The sequence below is a fragment of the Trichechus manatus genome, unplaced genomic scaffold (genome assembly GCF_000243295.1).
Source record: "Trichechus manatus latirostris isolate Lorelei unplaced genomic scaffold, TriManLat1.0 scaffold00016, whole genome shotgun sequence".
In the NCBI taxonomy this organism is placed as follows: Eukaryota; Metazoa; Chordata; class Mammalia; order Sirenia; family Trichechidae; genus Trichechus; species Trichechus manatus.
In genome coordinates this window covers 8,034,366-8,047,848 of record NW_004443952.1, presented here as the reverse complement: position 1 = coordinate 8,047,848, position 13,483 = coordinate 8,034,366, and the positions used below count along the sequence as shown (strand labels likewise).

The window sequence follows — 13,483 nt, the reverse complement described above, 5'->3', positions numbered from 1 at the left end:
CAGGCTGGAAGGGCAACCTGGGGCCCTCCAGAAAAGGACCTTGAACTTTAGGCCCAGGAATTGGGACTGCATCCTGAAGGCCAGTGGTTCTCAAACTTTGGTGTGCCCCATATTCTTGGGCCCCAACGCCAGACCTCTAGATTCAGAATTTCCAGGGGTGGTGCCCAAACCTAAAACACCAAATCCACTGTTGTTGATTCTGACCCATAATGACCCTACAGGACAGAATAGAACTGCCCCATAGGGTTTCCAAGACTAAATCTTTATGGAAGCTGACTGCCACGTCTTCCTCCTGTGGAGCGGCTGATGGGTTCAGACCACTGACCTTTCGGTTGTCAGCCGTGTGCTATAACCACTGCACCACCAGCTCTCCTTTAGACCCTGCATTTTAAGCAAGCTCTCCAGGAATTCTGATGCTCCCTAAAGTTTGGATATCATTACCTTAGACTATTTCTTGATGCAGCGGCTACAGGAGAGGGCTCATCTGAAGTGAGGCCTCAGGCTGTCTCAGGCCAGGCCTGGCCACTTCTCTCTGGAGGGTGGCTGAGGCCCCAGGGCCTACCACTTGCCTTGAGCCTCCCAATTCTGATTCTTTCCACCAAACCCTTCCAAGTTTTGTCCTCCCCTTGTCCCAGTACAAATATTTGTACACAGATAAATTCACACACATTCGTGCATATGCTTCTAGTTCCTGCTCAGTTGATCTCAGCTGCTATTTTGGGACGGACACTTCCGCCTGAGAGTCCAGCAGACCTCGATCAGCTGGCTGCTGTCTTGCTTCCTCCTTTGGGTGTCCAAGGTCCTCACTGGCATCCTCTCCTCCCCTACCCTCTTTTGGCCTGTTGCTTTCTTTCCTTGGCTCGAGTGACTAAGCTGCAGAGACCTCAGAGGCCCCCAGCCCTGAAGTAGCCACCTTTCCATGTGATTTCCGCTTAACAGGCCCAAGTCCTCCATTATCATTCACATCCTACTCCTTCTAGCCAGCTGGCTTCAGTAAGAAGTCCACACTTGTCAAGGGGAAGTGAGGCCTGGACTGGACAAGCACTCTGGTCTAGCTCCATCCCTCACTGTTGGTGGGCCTTGGGCAAGCCCCTGCCCCTCTCTGAGCCTCAGTTTCCTCATTGATGAAATGGGTATGGTCATAATACCTGCTTCATAGGGTTGCTGGGAAGATTAAATAGCTTGATTCAGATAACGCGTTTAGGGCAGTGCCTGGTATGCAGCACCTGGTGAGTGCTCCTTAAATGATAATCGTGGTGAGGAGTGAGTGGGGAGTAGTAGTAGCAACAGTAGTAACAGCTATCACAACATTCGCAAAGTGTGTCAAGACCTCTTTCCTAACCTTCACACCATTGCTGCAAGGTGAGACTTGTTGTACTTGTCTTACAAGTGGGGAGGCTGAGGCCTAGAAATGATTGCTCCAGGCCACACAGCAAGTAAGAATGGGGCCAGATGACGGCCTCTTCTGCCTCTGCCTCAGACCCTGCATCTCATGAGGGTGAGGAGAAGGAGCAGGGAAGGAGTGCTGGCAGAAGGGAGAGGCAGAGGTTCCCTGGCTGGGACTGGCTTTCTTGGAGGGTCAGCTGATGCTGACAGGCCACTGTTCCCAGGCAGTGCCCAGGAGAGAAGAGGAAAGGAGGGAAGTCTTCAGGCTGCGGAGTCAGAGGGACCCGTGTTCAGTCTCTGCTCTTCCTCCTCCCGGCTCTGAAATCTTGGCCAAGTTGTTTCCTTCCTCCGAGCCTCGGTTTTCTCTTACAAATTGGGAGTGCTAGCGCTGGTGGCGCAGTGGTTAAGACCTTAGCTGCTAACCCAAAAAGTTGACAGTTCAAATCCACCAGCCGCTCCTTGGAAACCCTATGGGGCAGTTCTACTCTGTCCTATACCGTCGCTATGAGTCGGAATCGACTCGATGGCAACAGGTTTTTGAGTCTTCATGGAGGGGTTCCCCAGTGACTCTGGCTCCCCATGGTCTGGCTCCCTGTGCTGAGCTGAGTTGTCCCACGGTGCCCCCTGCTGCCAGATCCCCACCTTGCCGGCTGCTCCCAAGAGACCCACTGGCCTACACCTGCCCTTTTCTAGGGGAGCCAGAGAAACCCTTGAGAAGAAATCCTGCATCTGGGCCCAAAATGCTGCCATTGAATCTTACCCCAGCCTGGCATCACTTGGGCCAGGGTCACTGGCCATTCTTCTACAGTGAAGACTGCAGGCTGTGCTCCCCCTGCCCCCGGCTGTACTTCCTTCTCCCCCTCCCCCTGCAGAGGGCTGGCTTGGACAGGGGCTGTCAGCTGAAGGTGCCAGTCCTGCTGCCCCGTGCTGCCCGCATAGGCTAGAAGTCAGACGAGATGACCACTAAGAGGCCTTCCAGCTCCAAGATGTGATAGCACATCTTCAGAAAAAGCCTAAAGAAGAATTGTTTCCTATGTCTAAACAAATAATCACAGAGTTTAGACCCAGTGTTTCCACATGGTTCCATGGGGCTGCCAGGCTGGTCTTGGTCAGAGAAGGCCAGAAGTCAGATCAGGATCAATAGGGGAAACCAAGTGAAGCCCTGCTCACAGAAGGGGGTGGGCTGTAGGGGTGCAGGCTCTGGCACCGGGGCTGAAATTCTCTGCTACTTGCCAGCTCTGAGAACCCAGGCCAGTTAACAATCAGCTCTGGGCCTCAGTTTCCTCAGCTGTACACAGGGGTAATAACAGCAAATAGTTCTTAGAATTGTTGTGAAAACGAAATTAGATCACGTACATAAAAGCACTTAGCACAGTGCCAGACACGTAGTGAGTGCTTAATAAATAATAGTAATAGTATTACCATTAAGTAGTAATAATAACCACAATAGCTAATATTTATTGAGCACTCCCATGTGCCAGAAACCGTGCTAATCATGTCACGTGTGTTAACTTACTTAATCTTCACAATAGCCCTGTGAGGTAGGTTTAATGATTATCCTCATTTACAAATAAAGAAACTGAGGCAGAAAGCAAGGAGCTCTGGTGGCATGATGGTTAAGCACTTGGCTGCTAACTGAAAGGTTGGTGGTTTGAATCCAGCAACTGCTCTGCAGGGGAAAAAAGACCTGGAAATCTGCTCCCATAAAGATTACAGCCTAGAAAAGCCCGTGGGGCAGTTCTACCCTGTCCTGTAGGGTAGCTATGAGTCAGAATCAACTCTACTCTACTGCAAACGACAACAGGCAGAGAGGGGAAGTAACTTGGCTAAGGTCAATTAGCTAATAAGTGACTGAATGAGGATTCAAATCCAGGAAGTTTAGATTCCACACTCTTAACCACTGTTATTATTATAGTTATAATTATAATCACAATTATAATTATTATTCCAAGAGGCAGTGAGTTCCCAGTCCCTGGAGGTAGCCAGGCAAGGCTAGGCCAGGCACCAGGGACTCCCAGTTGTGGTGAAGAAAGAGCTGGGTGGAGCTGTGCTCATTCCATTTGCTCTTCAACAGGGCAGGCTCACTTGGAGAGACAGTGGTGAGCAGATGGTCCGTCTGCCTGTCGGGCCCCCAGGTGGGCCTTGCTACAGATTTGGGTGGGAGGAGACTTGAGGACCACTCTGACCCCTTCTAAGCCTGGAGGCTGCAGCCTCCCTGGGCTAGGAAGCAGAGCTCTGTCTTTCAGTCTCAGTTCTTTCTCTTCTTGGCCATCAGGACCCCCCCCCCCCGGGTGCCTGGGTTCCCTCAGCTGCCTGTGGGGCCGATTCCTAGGGTTGGAGCTGCCCGGCCCTCTCTATCAGGCCAGCTTGGCGTGGGCCTGTCCCTGCTGAAGATGATCCCCTCCCAGTGGAAGGAAGAGCCCATTTCCCAGCAGTGCAGAGGCTGGGGGTGGCGGGCGGGGCAGGAGGGGTCCCCAGGCCCATTGTGTGGAGTCGATAAAGTGCGGAAGCTGAGGTTAGAATGGGAGGAAGCCCAGCGCCTGCGGGCCCGTTCCCACGGGTGGGGGCTTCGGGCTCTGCCCAGCCAGGTCGGCGTGACTGTAGCCTGTGTGTGTGATGGGGCAACAGCAGTAACACTCACCAGGCAATGAACACTGGCAGCCCCTGGTTACTGATGGTGCCCTGTGTGCCAGGACTGGACCAAGGAGACCCAGACTTTACTCTGGTGAATCTTCCAAGAGCCCCGTGGGGTGACTGTCACCACGCCTATAGTATAGCTAAAAAACAGGCTGTGGAGGCAGGCTCTATTCCCAGGCCTGGCTCCAAACCTGAGCCCTGGAACCACATACCGTATGAGGGTGTGTGCCTGTGTGTGCGGTCAAGCTGTGCCCTGTCCTTGCATTCAAATAGCGGCATCCTCTGGGGGAGAATGATGGGCCTTGAGTCAGACAGACCAGCCAACTGCTGAGCTTCTCTGAGCCTCAGTTTACTTTATGGATTTACTGTGAGGACTGATGAATGAGTATGTGGATAATAAGGAACCCTGGTGACGCGATGATTAGGTGCTGGACTGCTAACTGAAAGGTTGGCGGTTTGAACCCACTCAGTCACTCCATGGGAGAAAAACCTGGAGCTCTGCTCTCTTAAAGATTGCAGCCTAGAAAGCCCTATGGGGCAGTTCTACTCTGCCACATGGGGTCACTATGAGTCAAAAAATTGACTTGACAGCACTTAACAACAACCACATCTGGATAATGCCGGTTCCAGTCTGGCACATAGTACGAACTCCATAAATGAAGTTATAATTCATCCATTTATCCATCCGTCCATCCATCCATCCATCCATCCATCCATCCATCCATCCATCCATCCATCCATCCATCCATCCATCCTCCAGTGGTAGGAGGTAGGCTGCTGCAATGAGGCTAGTCATTACTCCTGCTGGCTATATCTAGAATAAGGCCACTTTTCTTTACAGAATTAAGAATAGCATTTTAAGGCTTAGCCTATCTTCTTTATTTTACAGAAGAGGAAACTGAGGCCCAGGTGGATCCGATGAGAGTCAGAGTTACTATACATACCTGGAGGCCTGCTGCCCACCTTAGGACATAGCATCTACACCCAGCTCACTCTGGGCTCTAGCTCTTCTGCTGACTTGGAGCATTTCTTGGGCTTGTGCTCCTGGCCAGCACTACTGGGATCCTGGGTCTCCCCTGGAGGAATGAGGACACACAGGCTCAGGCCGGGCGAGGGAAATGGAGCAGCGACAGTAGAGATGGTGGGAGTTTGGAGTGGTCTGGATGCGAGGAGGAGGGACATACTGGGAGGAGGCAGAGATGGAGGGGAAGAGGAGAGAGGGATTCCAGGGAGGGGGCACTGCACAGGCAAGGGTGAGGAGATGGGTGTGGGGTGGGGTAGAATCTGAGCTGCAATGGAGCAGTGGATGATGAAGTTGCAGGACTGGGTCTCAGCCTAATGATTCAGCAGTGAAGGTCTCAGACTTATTGTCTTAGGCTGGGTTCTCTAGAGGAGCAAAACCAGTGAAGTATATATATATAGAGAGAGAGAGAAAGAGAGAGGGAAATTTATTTCAGGGAAATGGCTCACGCAGTTGTGGAGGCTGGCAAGTCCTAAATCCGTGGGTCAGGTGTCAGGCATCAGGCTGGAGACTTCTGACTCATGTGGTTGCAGAGGCTGACAAACCCAAAATCTGCAGGTCAGATGGCAGGCTCCTGGCTCACATCCCAAGAACTGGAGGTCAGAGAATGCCAAGTTGGATGCAGGATCCAGAGAGGGCAAGCTTTACCAGAACATCTGTATATATTGGATGCAGGCCACACTCCCAAGGAAGCTCGCCTTTCAACTGATTGGCCGATCATATCAGATCACAAAATGGAGGATGATTACATAATATCTGCCAAACCACTGAGAATCATGGCCTAGCCAAGTTGACACATAACCTTAACCATCACACTCATCTTACTGGGTCTGCTTCCCCACTCCTGATTCATTCATTGGTCAAATACTTCTTGAGCTCCTAACATGTGCTCAGAGAGGCTCAGAGAGAGGTGGTAACTTGGCCCAGTCACACAGGAGAACCCCAACTGGAGCCCTGCTCTCCAGCTTGCCTCACTGCTTAGGATGGTGCCTTCCCCCATTAGTACTGTTCCTCTGGCTTCTCCCCAGCAGGCGGGGTTCCTACACGCACCAGGAGGAGACCCCTTTGGCTGGAGGCTCTGCCAAGCAAACCATATTCCACATACCGGCTGTTTCCAGCAGTGGGGTTTCCAACAAGGGGTGGGAGCTTTGGGAGGGGAGGAGGGCCGGTTGTGGGAGCTATTGGATCCCCCCTGAGCTGCTCCTTGCTTGGGCAGCAGCCCCTAGATACCTAGGGTGCAATGTGTCTGTTTTCTGTCTGCAGATAAGCGGGGCCGACGGCGCTGGTGACGATGACGAAGCCTCCCAGAAGAGAAAGAGCAAAAACCTGTATGTTGAAAAGATCCACGGCCCTCGCTCTTATGATCAGAGAGGCTCCCCTACACCCCTCTTCCTCCTGGCCCTCAGGCTTGCCTCTCCTCCACGCATACTAGTCCTGCCTACAGCCCCAGACACCAGTGAACAACAGGATCATGGGGCTTAGCAGTGGCCCCAGGGTGGGGGCACCAGGGTCCGGAATGTCCAGCACTGTCCTTAGTATTCACAGAGTGAGGCACGTGAACCAACACGGGCCTCATCCAGGTTGCCCTGGCCCAGCCTCTGAGCCAATCAGTGGCCGAGTGACCTCAGCAAGTCCTTTGCTCCCTCTGGGCCTCCTCCTCACCTGTGACCTGAGAAAGGGCTGAACTGACAATTTACGTGTTCTCCTTTCTCCTCTGGTCTTGAGGTCTTGAATGCTGACAGTCTTGGGTGCTGCCAGGAGGGGGCGCTGCTGGCCCAGATAGCTGATCCCATGCTCTCCTAGCCTTTCTGGCCACTCTCCGGCCCCTTTTACTTTCTTCTGGAGGAGGTGCCAGTTAACGGGGTGTGTGCGGGTTCTCCTCTGTTCTTGTACTCTCAGGCCCCAGAGACTTGGAGCAAGTACAGGGGAGGGGACAGCAGGGCACACTGTGGCTCCCAGAGGGAGCCCCCTCCCCTCCAGGCCCTGCAGTGCCCACCATTCTGCACACTTTGGGCTTGAGGGAGGAGGACTGGACTCCTTCCCAGATGCCTCCAGGGCCCTCTTCCTTAGCCTTGACCTTGGCTAGGGTCCACTACCCTAGAAACTCTTTCTTACCCCAGTTGCTCTGCTGTCTTCAGTTTTCTGCAGCAACTGGAGGCTTCTCCCACTCTCCAGCCAAGAACAATGTGCACTTTCTAGGGAAGGCAAAAGCATAAATAAAAATAGTCCTTTGCACTAACTGTCCTTATTTAACCACTTTTAGGGCGGAGGAGGCTCCACGAAAGGCCAGAGAGCTGGGGTGGAAGAGGATTCCCAGGAGTGGAGCAGTGCATGGCAGTAGAGGGCAGGCATCTAGGCGGGCTGAGGGCCAGCCACATGCATAGTGGTTCCACCAACTCTAGCCTCCTTTTGGAGAGGTGCTGCACTTTGAATGCTTAAAGCTTACGCTCTTAAAAGCTTAGTGGAGGACTCTTAGAATCTGGGGTAATGATAAAAATAATAACTAACATTTATTGTGGCAGGCAGTGTTCCATGTGCATTACACATGTTATCTAATTTAATCTTTTCCACAAGCTTACAGATTAGGCTTTATGATTATCCTTATTTTACAAATGAGTAAACAGACACAAAGGGTTAAGTTGCCTGTCCAAGGTCACAGAGCACTTAAGTGGTGGAGCTGAGATCTGAAGCCTGGCATGCTGGCTCCAGGGCCTGATATTTTTAAGGGGATGCAAAGTCCATCTGAGGCAGGTCCCTTTCCATAGCACCCCTGCTAAGTAGCCTTTGAGCCCCTAGTGACAAAGCCTACTCTCGCCCTCCCCCCAGGCCTCTCATTCCATCTTTTCAGGGCTCCTTTAGCTTACTCTTGTGGGCCCCTGTTCTGCCGTCTGGGCTCAAATAGGGACACATGGGATCCATCTGCCCCATCATCCTTCTGAGATTTGCCCATGGGAATCAGGGACTTCCAAGGGCCCCTCAGCTGTGCTTTGCAGCTAGGTGTCCAGGAGGAAAGGCATGGCTGGCCAAGAGCCTCAGCCTCCTCCAGCCATAGAGAAACAAGGAGCCCGGGTGGACGGAGGCAGTCTGTGGGTTGGAGTGAGTGTCCCCTGAACCCCAGGCAGCCCCTCCCCATCCCTGGGCTTCTGTGTCCTCAGCAGTGGTCCTGGGCAGGGCTCTCAACACAGAGCACTGTCTGGGTGGCAGCTTCTGAGCTCTGTCCTAGGGAGCAATGCTGTATCCCTCCTAGCTGTCCCAGGGCTCTCTGAGGACCTCGGCCCTCACCCAGAGGACTCCCAATCCCCTGACTCCTCTGCCTTCTCTCATTGGCTTGGAACCTGCTAGAGCAGGGTCCCCATCCCTGGGCAGCTGCCCCAGATGCTCAGGACATTTCTGGGCCTCCTGTCCAGCTCATGTGTTAAGCACTTTTGTGCCAGATGCTGTGCATTTTCCTCACTGAGTTCTTGAAACAACCCCAGCAGATGGGTACTGTTATCATCCCTGGTTTACAGATGAGCAAACTTGACATTCCGAGAGGTTAGGTAACTTGACAAGGGCCACACAACTGGTAAGTGTTGGAGCAGGGATTTGAACCCACAGCTGTCTGGCTCCAGACCTTCAGCTCTTAACCTCCACCCAGATCCACTTCCCTTAACTTCACAGGGTGTCCCAAAAGTCTTTGTGCGGTTTTAAGCTTTTATAACTTCAGAAGCATAAATGCTACAAACTTACAGAAGACTTGAAAGTTTAATTATTTAAATTTGTTTTGCGCTTACTTAGTTTTGTGACTTTGATGATAAATTTTTAATTTAAAATTTTGCTTTCGGTCAGCGTTTTCCATTTTCAATCAGAAAGATGGAAACCAAAAATTAAAATAAAAATTTTATTATTCAAAAGTCACAAAACAAAATAGGTATTAAAAATTTAAATAATTAAACTTTTAAATGGTGTTTTTGAAAGTTGTGGCATTTGTACTTCTTATTACGGCTTAAATTTGTCCTTACACTTTTGAGACACTGTATGTGTCCAATGCCAGTTACTGAGCCTGAGAGGTGGACTGGGGAGCTTTCCTCTGGGAAGTGCCCAGTGGTGGGGGTCTAAGGACCAGGAGTGGGGCATGAGGCATTTAACCCCTTCCTTTCCAGTAGCTTTGCCTAACACTGAATCTTAGGCCTCCGGAGGGAGTGGCAAGGCTAAAAATGGTTCTTAGTTAAAAATAGCCAGGCCTACCACCCTGGTGGGCAGGGCCTCCCCTCTTTCCCTCCCAGCAATTTGCTGACTTGTTTTCTCCTCCTTCACCCCGCGCCGCCATGGTAACTGGGAGGCCGGTCACAAGTAACTGGATCTGGCTTCCTGCCCGCCTGCCTGGAGGCCGCCTCTTACAGACACAAGCCCCTTTCACGGGCTCCCGCTCCTCTCCGGGTTGGCCAATGGGGATATTTTTTTTTCCGCTCCCCACCTCCTGGTCCCTCCCATTTCCTGGCTCCTTCTGTCTGAGTCCCAGCACTGTGCTTGGGAGTGCAGTCAACCAGCAGGATCCCCGCGAGCGCTCCGCTGCTGCTGGCTGCACCGTCGCCGCCTGCCTACCTGGGACGCAGGGTTGGGGCAGCAGACTGGGGGTGTTCTCTGTGGACCATTCCGGGTCCCCGAGGTGAGGGGGCCTACAGAGATGCTCCGAGGCATGTACCTCACGCGCAACGGGAACCTGCAGAGGCGGCACACAATGAAGGAGTAGGTGCCCCTCGCCCCAGCCCACGCTGCCCCGACCCTGCCTCCCACCATTTGCAGCAGCCGAGTGTGCCAGGCTGACCCACCCCTCTCTGCTTCTGCCCCAGAGCCAAGGACATGAAGAATAAGCTGGGTATCTTCAGGCGGCGGAATGAGTCCCCCGGGGCCCAGCCAGCGGGCAAGGCAGACAAAGTGATGAAGTCATTCAAGTAGGTTCTCCCTGGAACCCCTGGGACCTCTCAGGCACTCACTAGCCCCAGGGGAGCAGGGTTGAGCGGTGGGGTTGAGTGGAAGGGGCTTTGTTGGCTTGGTCCAGCTCTGGGGAGATGGAAGCTCTCCTAAGGGAGCCTGGTACCTGGCAAGCAGCAACCCTCACGGGGAACAGCTGCCCTGAGAGGCCAGGTGAGAGGGAGGGGGTGCGGAGGGCAGAAGTGGTGCTGGTCCCAAGAAAGGGGGTGGGCCAAGATGTTGGTGGCTGGGAACTGCCTCCGGCCTGGACTCAGTTGCTTTCTGGACCAAGGGCAGTTAACAAAGTGCGGCTAGCCCCAGCCTTGTCTGGGCCTTACCATACCCTCACTGTGCCCCTTCCCTCGCCCCTCAGGCCCACCTCAGAGGAAGCCCTCAAGTGGGGTGAATCCTTGGAGAAGCTGCTGCTTCACAAATGTAAGTGGGGCCAGCTGGCCTGTTTTCCCCCACCCCTCTCCCCTGCCTCCCTCCCTCTTTGCCCAGACGCTAGAGAGTGCCTGTCCTTCTTTCTTGGGTCCAGTCAGGTGTCCCTGCTGTTGAGGAGAGGCTGGGCCTGGGCAGAGGCCCTTGGTCCGGACTTGGAGCTGGCTTCTGCCAGCCCCTCCCTGTCCACAGGAGCTGGCGTGACTTGCTAGGGCCGCTGGGACCTGTGTGCTCAGACTCAGATTCCCAGAATAACCATAAACATTTCTATGTACTGAGGGCTTATACTGGGTAAAGTGAGCTAGCCATCTGATGGGCAGGGTCCCATCTGATCCTCTCAGGTCTACAGGAGAGAGGACTTGTGGCCCCCATTTTACAGATGAGGATACTGAGGTGTAGACTGGGGAGAGACTTGCCCAAGGTCCATCAATAAAGAGGCAATGGCAGGGCTGGGACCACATCCCAGGGCTCCTGGCTCTTCAGCGTCTCCACCCTCAAGGCCCCAGGAGGTTAAGCTTGGGAGTCCTGAGAGCAGGAGAGGCCAGCTCTCTTCCTCACCTGAGGTCTGGGTTTCTTTTAATAGACGGGTTAGCAGTGTTCCAGGCCTTCCTTCGCACTGAGTTTAGTGAGGAGAACCTGGAGTTCTGGCTGGCATGTGAGGACTTCAAGAAAGTCAAGTCACAGTCCAAGATGGCGGCCAAAGCCAAGAAGATCTTTTCCGAATACATCGCGATCCAGGCATGCAAGGAGGTAGGACCTCAGACTGGGCCCTCAGTTCCCCTAAACGCCATTGTTCAGTGGCACTTCAGTGGTAGGGGGTGCTGGCAGCCTCAAGGAGGTAGCCAGCAGCTCAGGAAGGGAAGAGGCCAAAGTGACTCTTGGAGGCCATGTGCCCAGCAGAAAGGAAGCAAGCTGGGGCCAGGCAAGAACACAGTCCTGTTAATAATAAAAATTGCCACAATCTAGCTGCTGCCATATGCCAAGTGTGTGCTGCACCTTTTATGTATATGCTCTCATACTTAATCCCCACAAATAAGGAGGTTTTAATATTATCTTTATTTAAAAAATGAGGAGACAGTTTCAGAGAGCCTAATCTTAGTAGTTAACATCTATTGAGTGCTTGCTGTGTACCAAGCACTGTGTGCAAGGTGCTTTCTGTGGGTGATCTTGTTTAATTTTCACAACTGAGAAATGTACTGTTATTCCTAGCCTACAGATAAGAAATCTAAGGCTTAGAGCACTTAAGTGATTTGCTTAAAGATGTATGCCTACGTATGGCACTGCTGGGATTTGAATGCAAGCAGCCTGAGTCTAAAGGTGGTGTTTTCAGGCCCTGTATATTCCACCACCCTTCCAGCGATTAAGCCAGGACTTGAATCCGCTGGCCTGAGGGCCTCCACTCTGAACCCTGTGTGTAGAGCAGAGGGGGCTTGGAGGCAAGAGGCTGGATTGATCTGATTCCCAGCACCTGGCCCCCAGGGTCAGGCCCTCGCACACAGCCCTGACCCTGTCACTCTCTGCCCCTGCAGGTAAACCTGGACTCGGACACAAGGGAACAAACCAAAAACAACCTGCAGAGCGTCACACGGGGCTGCTTCGACCTGGCGCAGAAGCGCATCTTTGGACTGATGGAAAAGGACTCGTACCCTCGCTTCCTCCGCTCTGACCTCTACCTGGACCTCATTAACCAGAAGAAGATGAGTCCCTCGCTTTAGGGGCCACCAGGGCAGAGCTCAGCATTCACACCAGGCAGGGTGGGCCCCCTTCCCACCTGCCTCCCTCCCCTGCAGCGACGGAGGGGGCAAGAAGGCCCCTGGAGGCGTCATCTCCGGACGGACAGACGGACATTTGGATGTGAAGCCTGGACCAAGAGAGGCCCAGACCACTGGAGGAGTAGAAGGGCTGGCCCTGTTGGGTCCCCGTTGCCCCGGTACGAGGGGGCCCAAGCGTCCTGACAGGTCGGGGATCCAGCTGAGCCAGATCCAGAGCTGTTGCTCCCTGCTGCCGAGACTTCGCGTTGACCAAGTTCCTTAAAGAACTGGCTGGCGGGACAGGGGGCCCAGGCCTGGGCTCCGGGGCCCTTCTGGGGGGCTGCTGGGGCTTGCAGCTCAGACCCCCTTCTTGCATTTTATTTATTTAAACAGTAGTTGGATGCTTGGCATGTTGTCCTGTAATAGGAAACACCCTTGCCTCATCAGTTTCCCTAATTTACAAGTGCAATATTTGAACCGCTGTGTGAAAAGCCACCTGACAGAAAAGGCAGGCACCGTTTTCCAGTTTCAGGGAATTTGCTGGTCCAGGGTGGGCAGCCAGGCCTTCTGGACTGATGAGGGCTGTGGGGGTGCTCTAGTCTGACCTCACAGAAATCCAGCACCCCTGGGTGGGGTGTCCCTGATGGGCGCCGGGAAAGCATGTCACCCTCAGACTACACAGCAGCCAAGTTCTGGAGCAAATAAAAGGCCTGTGTTATTTCTCATTCTTGGCCCTTTCTGTGTGTTTCTAGTTTCGAGCCTTCCAGGGTGACTGGGCTGGGAGGGTTAGAAATTGGGGCGTCGATCCACTGCTTCTCCCGTCTTGCCATCGCTGCCTCCCATCCTGAAGCTATACACAGCAGTGAGTGCTGTTCCTGGTAACTGCTGCCTCTGTGCCAGGCACTATACGGCACACGTTACGTTAATCATCGCTTCTTCACCCCAAGCCTATGAGGCAGGTATTATCCCCATTTTACAGATGAGGGGAGTGAGGCACAGACAGGGGAGGTAACTTGCTCCAGGCCACACAGCCAGCGAGTGGCAGAGACTGGGTTCAGCCTAAGCCTGACCAGCTGAGAACCTGTGCTCTGGATTGCTGGCCTCTCCCAACTACAGGACGGAGTCTGAGCTCTGCCACCAACTTGCTCCGTGACCTTCGGCAAGTTCCTTCACTTCTGTGTTCTGCCACACCCTGAGGTTCCAATGGAACTTCCAGGTAGTCCAGGGATGGTTGGTGGAGGTGGGTGGGGCCAGAATCTCAGAATCTCAGGCCTCATGGAGGCCTCCAGGACAG

The 13,483-nt window shown here is 53.3% G+C and overlaps 1 protein-coding gene across 7 annotated transcripts in view; it reads left to right on the top strand.

The window, feature by feature from the left end:
- Positions 1–12,926, top strand: part of RGS3 (regulator of G protein signaling 3) — a 96,701-nt gene extending 83,775 nt beyond the window's left edge. For 4 of the 7 annotated variants that reach the window (XM_023727363.1, XM_023727360.1, XM_023727362.1 and 1 more), the window contains 5 exons: positions 6,308–6,372; positions 9,877–9,978; positions 10,371–10,432; positions 11,022–11,188; positions 11,968–12,896. In XM_023727363.1, the coding sequence (XP_023583131.1) occupies positions 6,308–6,372; positions 9,877–9,978; positions 10,371–10,432; positions 11,022–11,188; positions 11,968–12,153 (582 nt within the window). In that variant the 3' untranslated portion in view covers positions 12,154–12,896. Of the gene's footprint in view, positions 1–6,307; positions 6,373–7,307; positions 7,462–9,876; positions 9,979–10,370; positions 10,433–11,021; positions 11,189–11,967 lie in introns of all 7 variants that reach the window. The other 3 variants (XM_004372139.1, XM_004372137.1, XM_023727365.1) reach the window with 2 other exon arrangements.
- Positions 12,927–13,483: the final 557 nt, after the last annotated feature.